Source organism: Sus scrofa, chromosome 17, assembly GCF_000003025.6.
Source record: "Sus scrofa isolate TJ Tabasco breed Duroc chromosome 17, Sscrofa11.1, whole genome shotgun sequence".
Lineage (NCBI taxonomy): Eukaryota > Metazoa > Chordata > Mammalia > Artiodactyla > Suidae > Sus > Sus scrofa.
In genome coordinates this window covers 62,904,134-62,914,579 of record NC_010459.5, presented here as the reverse complement: position 1 = coordinate 62,914,579, position 10,446 = coordinate 62,904,134, and the positions used below count along the sequence as shown (strand labels likewise).

General features: G+C 60.3%; 1 protein-coding gene across 1 annotated transcript; it reads right to left on the bottom strand.

Annotated features, from left to right (window-relative positions):
- OPRL1 (opioid related nociceptin receptor 1) lies at positions 1,562–8,880 on the bottom strand (the record flags this gene model as incomplete). The annotated part of the gene is given in 4 exon segments (NM_214176.1): positions 1,562–2,706; positions 2,815–3,170; positions 7,560–7,822; positions 8,766–8,880. Coding segments are annotated over 3 exon segments (1,113 nt in total). The 3' UTR covers positions 1,562–2,182.

Below are 10,446 nucleotides of genomic sequence, written 5' to 3'. Positions count from 1 at the left end.
GTTCCCCGAGGCTGCTGGCCTGCCCCTCACCCTGCTGGACAGGGAGGAGCGCAGACGCTTGCTGTGGGGGGCAGCCTGCTGAGCAGGACGCTCACGGCCTCCAGGACCCACCTCGAGCCACCTCCTGCCGCCAGGACCTGACCGGCGCCTGAGTGCTGCCCACCCAACTACTACCTGCCACCAAGTGGCCCCTTCCTCCCAAACCTTTGCTCGAGGCTCGATTTTTGTGTTACCAGCAATTTGCTTGCCATGAAAACTTATATAAAACCGGACATTGGTTCATCTGCCTGTGAGCTCGCCCTGCCGCCCCTGACAAGCCCCTCTCTGACAGGGGTGCCTGCCTGAGGATCACCCAGGGTGGATTTGGGCCCACACAAGAGCCAGGAGGACAGGAGAGTCTCAGGGCCGCCAAAGGAGGCCGTTCTGTTCACCTGCCATCAACCTTCCCCTGGATCCGCACAGGGAAGGGGAAAGGGGCTAGAGTGGGGGGACGGGGCTGAGACTAAATGGGCTAAAGAAAACCCATGGCCCAAGCGTGAGGAAGCGTCCTTCACAGGACCCGTCAGAACCTGGGAGGCAGGGGCAGGGGTGCCGTGCTGGACTGTTTGAGGAGAAACTAGGCTAAAGCAAAGGTGACCGTTCTCAGCAGATCGTGAACTAGCCAACCCCCCACAGTGCAGCCTCCCAGGGGGACGGCCTGCCAAGGACAGAGCCTGGCCAGGTGAGAGGCCCAGAGCCGGCGGAGGGGGGATGAGCCACCTACACCCACAGACTAACCCAGAGAAGTCACCCCAACAGTCCCCCTCAAAGAGCGAGAAGCACCAGTGGTGGGCAGAGTGCCCTGACCAGCGTGCAGGGTTTATTGTGCCTCCGGATGACCCCTGGAGACAGGTTCGGGGCTGCTTACATGCAGGGGAGTTCACGCCCTTTGCATGCATGATACACAGAGATGTTACAAATTCACAGGTCTTCCAGCCTTGGCAGGAAAAGGCCACGGGAGGCAGCACAGAGAGAGCCCCCACAGGGCCAGGGCTCCCCAGCGGGAGAGGCCAGTCCAGAGTCAGCAGCCCCTCTTCCTTGCAGGTGCCTAATGTCACCTGGCCAGGGTCTGCAGCTCAGCTTGCAGGCAGAATCGTGTTTCCACCATTGCAGGTATTTCAGCAGCTCGTGCGCAGGGAAAACATTTGCTGAGTCACTGGCCTGCAGCTTCCATTCACAGGCTGGGAGGGCGCTTCTCCAGGTGGCCACAGCAGGAAGGGACCCTCAGCCCCTCAGCCCAGGGGTGCCAAGGCCCACCCCTCATGCCAGGGCAAAACAGTCCTCTGGTTCGGCACCATTTAAGACAAGCCCTGGCTTGTGAATGAGTGTGGGGCCAGTCACTGGGGCTGCACTGTGCCCACTGCCATCCCTCCCAGGCCACCGGGACTCAAAGAGGGCGCAGGGTCCTGCCAGCCACACAGCCTCGGGCCTCTGGCGGAGGTCTGAAGGGAGGCGCATGCGGGTGAGCCTGAGGCGGCACAGCACGCAGCGGAGACCTGGCCCCCAGGGCTGCTTCACAAGGGACGGAGTGGCCTGCGGCAGCCATGCAACCCCCATGAACACACCACCTCTGGGCGAGAGGGCTCATCGTGTCTGTGGAAGGAATGGGCTCGCTGAGAAGCCTCTGAAGGGAGCCCACTCAGAGCGAGTCCCTCTGCCCAGGGTGCCCGCTGGGCTCTCCAGGCAGCGCCAGCTCATCCAGCTCCCTGAGGAGACGCCGAAAGAGTCCATGCAGACGGCACGCAGTGTGACGGCCCAGGGGGCTGTACAGCCGCTGGCACACCTGCAGGTGCGTGCCCATCTCCACAGGAGCAGGGTGCATCAGGAGAGGGGCCAGAAGAGTCCCCGAAGCCTGGGCACCGGTGGGGCTCTGGCGAGCACGTGCACTGGGGCGTCCTCGCACCCCCATCGCACACTGCACTAGGGGGCAGCTTTAGTGTGACCAGGGCCTCGGGGGCAGCACGAACACTCTGACCTGTCCCATGATGTCACCAGACCCTTCAAAGCCACGGGCAGCCCGTGGAGGCCGGTGGTGCCCCGTTAGTTGCATGTCAGCCTAGAGAGCAGTGACCTGGGTGAGCTCCGTGTTGGGGGTCGATGGGCTCTGCGGGCTGACAGGCGCCATGGGCAGGTCCACGCCTAGTCATGCAGGTCGCGGCACCGTCTCGGAGGTCTTGCAGGCAAGAGCCACGTCCTTGGCAATGCTGCGCACACGGTCCGACACCTGCATCTCCCGGCGCCGGGTGGGCGCACAGCAGAACTTGCGGAAGCAGGCCTTGAAGTTCTCGTCCAGGAAGGCGTAGAGGATGGGGTTGAGGCAGCTGTTGACGTAGCCGAGGGCAGTGCAGAAACGCAGGACAGCCACCGCAGTCTCACTGCCCGGCTGAACACCCAGCCCTTGGACCAGCACGAAGACCTGGACAGGTGTCCAGCAGCCCACAAACACAGCCACCACCACCAGCACCAGTCGCGTGATGCGCCGCAGGTTCCGGTCCTTCTCTCGGGAGCCTGAGAGCAGGCGGACGCCGCGCAGCCGCCGGACCATCAGGCTGTAGCACACAGAGATGATGAGCACGGGGATGACGAAGGAAAAGAGGAAGATGCAGACAGCAAACACGGGGCCCCAGTAGTCCTGTGGGGCAGGGATCTCCACCAGACACTCGATCTCTGCAGGGAGAGAAGGGGCCGGGGCGGTGGGCCGGTGGGCAGGTGGGCAGGGATGGAGCCCCCCAGAGCGGGGAGCCTGGGGCTGGGGAGGAGGGGTCCCCCACTGACCTTCATCCTCAACCTGTGCCGAGCCCATGATGGCGACAGGAACGCCAACGATGGAGGCCAGGGCCCAGATGGCCACATTGACCGCCTGGGCCTTGCTGGACGTCCGGACGTCAAGGGCACGGATGGGATGGCAAATGGCCACGTAGCGGTCCACGCTCATGGCAGTCAGCGTGAAGGTGCTGGTGAACATGTTGTAGTAGTCGATGGCAATGACCGCCTTGCACAGGGCATTCCCGAACGGCCAGAAGCCCAGGAGGACATCCGTGCCCTGGAAGGGCAGCGTCAGCAGCACCGCAGTGTCCGCCAGGGCCAGGTTGAAGATGTAAATGTTGGTGGCCGTCTTCATCTTGGTGTGTCTGCGGAGAGACCAGGGCAGGGGAAGGCTTCGCCTGGCCACCCTGGCTGGACCTGGCGGCCAAGGCCAAGGGACCCTTCTTGTTGGCCAGCACAAGGCGTACCCACGCTGACCCCATTAAAACGTAGGCTCCGGGGCCCGGCCCAACAACATGGAGCCTGAAGGCAAACACTGCAGCAACTTCTTCGAGTGCTCATGGCACACACAAACCGTACACAGCCTAAAGACTGGTCACTTTGGACAAGACGGTGAGCGGGCAGAGCAGGTACCCGGCCCTGCGGAAAGCAGAGGCAGGACTCACAAGACAGAGAACCTAACCTTCTCCATTTCAAGTCTCCCCCAAGGCCCCTCTCAGACTGGAAGGCTGGCCCGACCACCGCGAGAGATTGCCAGGGGCTCCAGAGTCCACAAGCCCCTGTCACGCCTGTCCTCACCATTGCCTCCAGTCAAGACAGGGAATGGTGACAGGGAGGAACCGGACCTGAGTGTATGCTAGAACCGGGAGTGGGGCTGGGGAAACTGCAGGTGCTTAATAAACCTTTGCCGAATGAACGAAGAGTTGTGATAATGGCCATGGTGGCAGTGTTTGTGATGGTAGCAATCGTGGTGGGGTTAGTGGTGGTCACGGTGACGGTGGAGGTGATGGGGGTGGTCATGGTGACAGCGGTCGTCATGGTGACGGCAACGGCAATGCCAGAGATGACAGTGTTCCGTGTCAATTAACCTACCATGAAGGAATTTGAGGGTTAATTCTGCTTCTTAGAGAGGGATTAAGAATAAGCACAGGAGTTCCCGTTGTGGTGCAGTGGTTAATGAATCTGACTAGGAACCGTGAGGTTGCAGGTTTTCAATCCCTGGCCTTGCTCAGTGGGTGAAGGATCCGGCGTTGCCATGAGCTGTGGTGTAGGTCGAAGACACAGCTTGGATCCCGCGTTGCTGTGGCTCTGGTGTAGGCTGGTGGCTACAGCTCCAATTACACCCCTAGCCTGGGAACCTCCATATGCCGTGGGTGTGGCCTAGAAAAGGCAAAAAGACAAAAAAAAAAAAAAAAAAAGAATAAGCACAAAGAGGCCTTAATTATGACCAAATAACCACGACAATGATGATGGCAGATGCTTGTGCCAAACTTGGTTTTCGTCTCATTTAAGATTTCAAAATTGCTCCTTTGATGCTCACTCTGTGCAGGAGGACACTCAGCGCAGAGGATCTAAGGGGTCTTCTTAAGGCCCTAGAGCTGGTAAGAAGCAGAGCAGCTCAAGAGAACCAGGACAGCAGAGTCACCTGGTAGCTTAGTGGGTTAAGGATCCGGCATTGTCACTGCTGTGGCTTGGATTTGATCCCTGGCCTGGGAACTACTGCATGCCACAGGCGAGGAGAAAGAAGCCGAGGGAAGAAAGAAAGGGAGGGGGGAGGGGAGAGGGAGGAGGAGGGAGGGGAGGGAGAGGGAGAGGGGGAAGAGGGAGGAGGAGAGGGAGGGAGAGGGAGGGAGGGGGGGGAGGGGGAGAGGGAGGGAGAGGGAGGGAGGGGGGAGGGAGAGGGAGGGAGGAAGAAAACTAGAGAAGCAGCCTCAAACAGGAGAAGAGATCTGCCAAAGATGCACCTGATACAGGACGGCTACCCAGCCACACAGAGACCCTAATACTCGACAATAAGAAAGCACACCTGGGTAAAAACGGGCCAAAGACCTTAACAGAGCTTTATCAAAGAAGATATAAAGGGAGTTCCCTTAGTGCCTCAGTAGTTAATGAACCCAACTAGGATCCATGTGGATGCAGGTTTGGTCCTTGGCCTCACTCAGTGGGTGAAGGATCCGGCGTTGCCATGAGCTGTGGTGTAGGTCGAAGACACAGCTTGGATCCCGCGTTGCTGTGGCTCTGGTGTAGGCCGGCAGCTGTAGCTCCGATTTGACCCCCAGCCTAGGAACTTCCAGATGCTGCAGGTGCGGCCCTAAAAGGAAAAAAAAAAAAAAAAAGATACATGTATATATATAGATAGATATAGATATAGATATAGACAGCAAATAAGCACCTTAAAAGACGCTCAGGTGGTCATATGTAATCAGATAAATGCACGTTAAAACAACGAGACACCACACGCACCCACGCGGACGACCAAAGTCGGGGCACCGACACTAAACGCTGGCGAAGACGTGGAGCTGCAGCGGCTCCTGCTCATGGCTGGTGGAGGTGCACCATGGTACAGCCACTTTGGAAGACAGTTTGCCAGCTTCTCACAAAGCAGACCCTTACCACACATCCCGCAATCACTCACCCCTTGGCATTTCCCTGAAGGAGCTGAAAACTGATATCCACATAGAAACCTGCACATGGATGTTTCTAGCAGTTTTATTCGTAATTGCCAAAACCTGAAATCTCCTCCGAGATGTCCTCCAGCTGGTGGACGGATAACTACACCACGGTATATTCAGAAAACGGATGCTCTTGAGTGATAAGAGGCATGAGCCCTCCAGCCTTGGGAAGCCTCGGAGGAGCCTCGCATGAGCGTTACTGAGCGAAAGAAACCAAGACGAAAAGGCCACCCGCTGTTTGTCTCCAACATGCTGGAAAAGGCAAAACTGCAACAGGAAACAGGGCAGTGTTTGCCAGGGCTTGGGAGGTGGGGGCCGGGCAGCCAGAACAAGGGGGTGGTGGGGCAGTGAAACTGGTGTTACCCTGCTGGGGGCTACATGTCAGTGTGCGTTTGCCACACAATGTGCAAAGCAAGAGGGAGCCCTAGGGAAAAGCATGGATTGGGGGTGATTACGACCAGTCTACCCGGTTCTTCAGTTGTAAAAACGCCCGGCTCTGATGGGGGTGTTGGCAATGACAGTGACCTGCAGGGGAGGGCGGGCGGCGACTGCACGGGGTCCTCTGTATCTTCCCCTCAGTTTTGCTGTGAACCCAAAACTGTTCTTTTAGAAAAACCAGCTCTTGGAGTTCCCGTCACGGCACAGTGGTTAACGAATTTGACTAGGAACCGTGAGGTCTCGGGTTCGATCCCTGCCCTTGCTCAGTGGGTTAAGGATCCGGCGTTGCCGTGAGCTGTGGTGTAGGTTGCAGACGTGGCTCGGATCCCGCGTTGCTGTGGCTCTGGCGTAGGCCAGTGGCTCCAGCTCCGATTCGACCCCTAGCCTGGGAACCTCCATATGCTGTGGGAGTGGCCCAAGAAATGGCAAAAAGCCAAAAAAAAAAAAAAAAAAGAAAAGAAAAACCAGCTCTAAACAAGAGCAGGGCTCAGACCCAGGAGTTTCTGACTCGGAGGCGGCCCACCCCAGTCCAGTGGCTCAGAATCCACTGCACCGCCTCTCAGGCCGGGGCGGCCGCAGCAGTTCCTGTGCTGTGAGTGGCTCTCCCTGGGGACTGCTTGTGGGCGAGATGGCCTCGGGGTCTGCTCTACTCCACGCAGAGCAGAGTCACCGAGAAGCACTAACACGAGGCAGGGGCACAGCCCAACCCCAGCTGCTGCATTTCTCAGCCACAACACAGCCTCCAGCCACAAAGGGACACAAGAGTCCAGCACCCTGGGGTCAGCATAGGGGAAGGGGCAGCCGCTCGGCCCAGCCCCTTGTCTGAGCACACACAGCATACAGCAGCACATACACAAATACAAGGGCTTCTCATGACATGCACAAACACAGGTACACAGCCACAGATGCCTTGTACATGCACGCATGCACATGCAAAGCACACACATGTGCAGGACTCACACTGCACACATGTACGTGTTCGTGCTCACCTATTCGCATACATGCTCACATGTGTACAGATGTATACCTGTCTGTGCCTATTGTGTACCTGCATGCGCACACACGTACAGGTGCAATACACTCACAGATATAGGTACAACCCAGACTGCAACATTCACACGTGTGGGCACAAACCTCCTTCAGGTGAGCCCAAATACGTATGTGCTCACATGCATGCACACACGTGCATGTCCCCACGCCCCCCCCACACCGTTCCCACCCTGTCCTCACACACGGTCCCCGCATGAGACATGCTGTCTCAGCTGTCCTAACACACTGTCCACACACTGTCCCCCTGGGATGCCCTACGGCGGCTTGGCTGCCCCTCTTGACCCCACAAGCGCTCCCACCCTGAGCACTGGCCCTGCTGGAATGGGCCCAGCCGGCAGCAAAGCACACGGAGCCCTGGAGCCAGGGGGGAGGGGCTTCATGCGGCCGCCCAGGCCCCAGCCCCGAACTTGCTGCCGGGAGCTGCCTCTCGGGGTCGCTGTGGGGCCCGAGAGACTCACCCGGCAGCGTGGCAGGGAGCCTGGCCCGGCCTCAGGCCGGGAATGTCACCTGTCAGGAGACAGAGCGGCACCTCCTCCTCCCCGCCCCCCCCCCTCTGCCCGAGCTGCAGCCGGGACCCTCGAGGGCTCAGCCTACCTGAGGATGACGTACATGACGAGGCAGTTGCCCAGCAGCCCCCCGACACACACTGCCAAGTAGAGCCCCACGATGGTGACCTTGAGCCCGAGGGGCAGGAAGGCGCCGTGGCTGGCGTTGAGCAGCAGGTGAGGGGGCAGCAGACTGTGGTTGGGGCTCAGGAGGGAGAGGTTGCCCTGCAGGGGGCTGCCGTAGAGAACCTCCCAGAACGGGGCCGGGAAGAGGGACTCCATGCCGCCACCCTGCGCGCAAAGCCGAGGTCCCTGGAGGGCACAGGAAGACATGAGCGCGGCACCCAACCCCCGCCCGGCCCAGACCGCGGGCGCCGCACACGCAGCCCCCAGACCGCACCGCCACACAGGCACGTGGGCACACGCCTGAGCACAAGGAGACACGCAAATGTGTGTGCCCAGACAGGGACACACAAACATAGGGCACGTTTGGCTTGCAGGCCCCCACACGGGACGTGTGGATGCAGTTACATAGCATGACACGTGTCCACCCACAGGGACCCACAGACACACAATTGCCCACGAGTGCACACACGCGCGCGCGCAGGCACACACACACACAGATGCCCAAAGCTGCCCTCGTGCCCACGCAGGCACAAAAGGGCTCGAGACACACCCAAAACACCTGGAACACAGGACACAGGGCTCCCTCCTGCCCCTCCCCAGCCCCGCCTGAGAGCTGCAGGCGCTGTGCCCACGACTCCGCCTCACCTCAGTCGCCTTGGCGGGGGCTGGGACCCTGGAGACCCTGACCCTGGCCTGCAGGGCAGCGAGGGGCGGGAGCCCCTCCGCAGCCAGCACCGGGTCTGGATGAGTCTGTGGCTGGGCGGCCGCGCGGTGGCAGCTGCTCCTTCTCAGTAGACGCCGGACCAGACGCAGCAGCCTGGTGCCTGAGCTGGGGGAGGGGGAGGAGCTGCGGCTCCAGGGGGCGGGGCCGCACAGGCTGGAGGAGGGGGCTGCAGGGAAGGGGGGCACGGGGCCCCAGGCTGGCGGGGACAGACACGGACCAGGGCACCCTCAGAGATGAGCAAGAGAGAGGCCCGCACCCACAGAGCCTGGATAGAGCCTGGCTGGGACACACACACAGGGACCGGGAGGCACAGGGGCACAGAGACACACGGACACACACGCACGAGGACATGCAGAGGCACACAAAGACACAGAACAGATCTGGAGAGAGGTGCGAGGCACACACAGAGACACAGCCTTGCACAGATTCGGAGCCGCCTCTGCTGGCATTCTGTTCCCAGCGCCCCTCAGACCGGCTCCTCATGAACAAGCAGGAGGCTCCAGGCGCCCTGTGTGCCTGTTGTGTGCCAAGTCCATCACCAGCATGAGCTCCTCCAGCGGCTACACCTGGCCTCTGCCATCAGCATGACCTTGTGCCAACAAGAGCATTAGGACTCAGAGGCGAATGCCACCTGTCACAGTGGCAGAGACAGGGTTCAAACCCACTTTTTTCTGTCACTTTGAGACACACCAAGGCCATCTCTGCTATATCTAGGTCCCAGAGCAACATCTGAGCATGGTTCCCTCACAGCCTGGGCCCCCAGCGCCCACGCAGCTGAACCCAGAGCTGCCTCCTTCCCGGCCCAGGGGGGTCACACGCCATGTGGGTGATCCCAGAGCTGAACCACAGCCCCACCCAGTCATGGGTCATTCTTCCTGCCCAGGCTCTGCCCACACAGCCCAGACCCTGCTCAGAGCATCTGTCTCCAAGGATGGGGACCTGGCTGCTAAGCAACCGGCAGCCTTGTTGCTAGGATACCTGGCGAATCAGAGGAGGACAGAGCAGACAGCTACCCTAGGACTCAGCATCCCAAGCTGTCCCCCAGGACTTATCTCCGCATCTTCACTGCAGTCGACTCGGGGACACGTGGGAGACATGGGCGCATCCACGGGGGCGCTCAGGACACAGACTCACGTGGCTGCAAGCACACACAAAGATGCTCCAACAGGCACACGGGTAACACACTGACACAGGTACATGCTCAGAAATGCACAGACCCTTGGAGGGACACGCGCACAGGGCCGCACACACGCAAACCCACACTCCGGTAACAGGAGGGAACAGACAGACACACAGGTCAAGGCCACAGACGCCCAGGTCACACACGTGCACCGCATTCCCCAGGCAAAGCTCGGAGCCCCAACCCATTGACCTTGGGGGCCCAGCAGGGCAGGAACCCAGGGAGGTTCGACCTCCTGCAGCCTCTGCCAGCTGGGCTCCCCACGGTCTGAGCAGCCAGCCCCAGTCCCTCCTGCCTCCTGCCCGGGCCCATCCGCTCACTTACGGAGCTGAGCTTCCTGATGGCCTGCAGCTGTCTCCCAGCCCAGGCCCTGGTCTGGGGAAAGGGCTGGGCTAGGAGGCTGCTTTGAGGGGGCTGTGAGTTCTGGTCTGGACAGATTTCCTTCAAGGGCACACAGGACGGAGCCAGCACAGAGGACAGCTGGGGCGGACACCTGGCCCCTCACAGGCCGGAGGACATGCCGGTGGTAGCCAGGCCAGGGATGGCAGCCACTCAGCCATGGACCCTGAGGGAAACGGCCCAGGCCTCTCCCGACCCCCTCACGGCCAGGGTAAGACACAGAGCGTGTGCATCACACATGGGGCAGCAGGGAGTCCGGTGGCCTTTGTGTCCACGCAAGACAACCTCAAACACACGCGTCCTACGCAGGCCAAAGAAATACGCAGGGCACACGGGACAGCCCAAGACGCGCAGCCTACACGACAGCAGCACAGAACACGTGTCCACAGATCACAGTGGAAGCCTGACCAGGGCTGCAGGGGGGTCACAGGCATTCAGGCAGGACCCAGGTCCCAGAGTGCCATTTACACCACAAACTGGCGTGACCGCCCCTCACTCCTGCACACT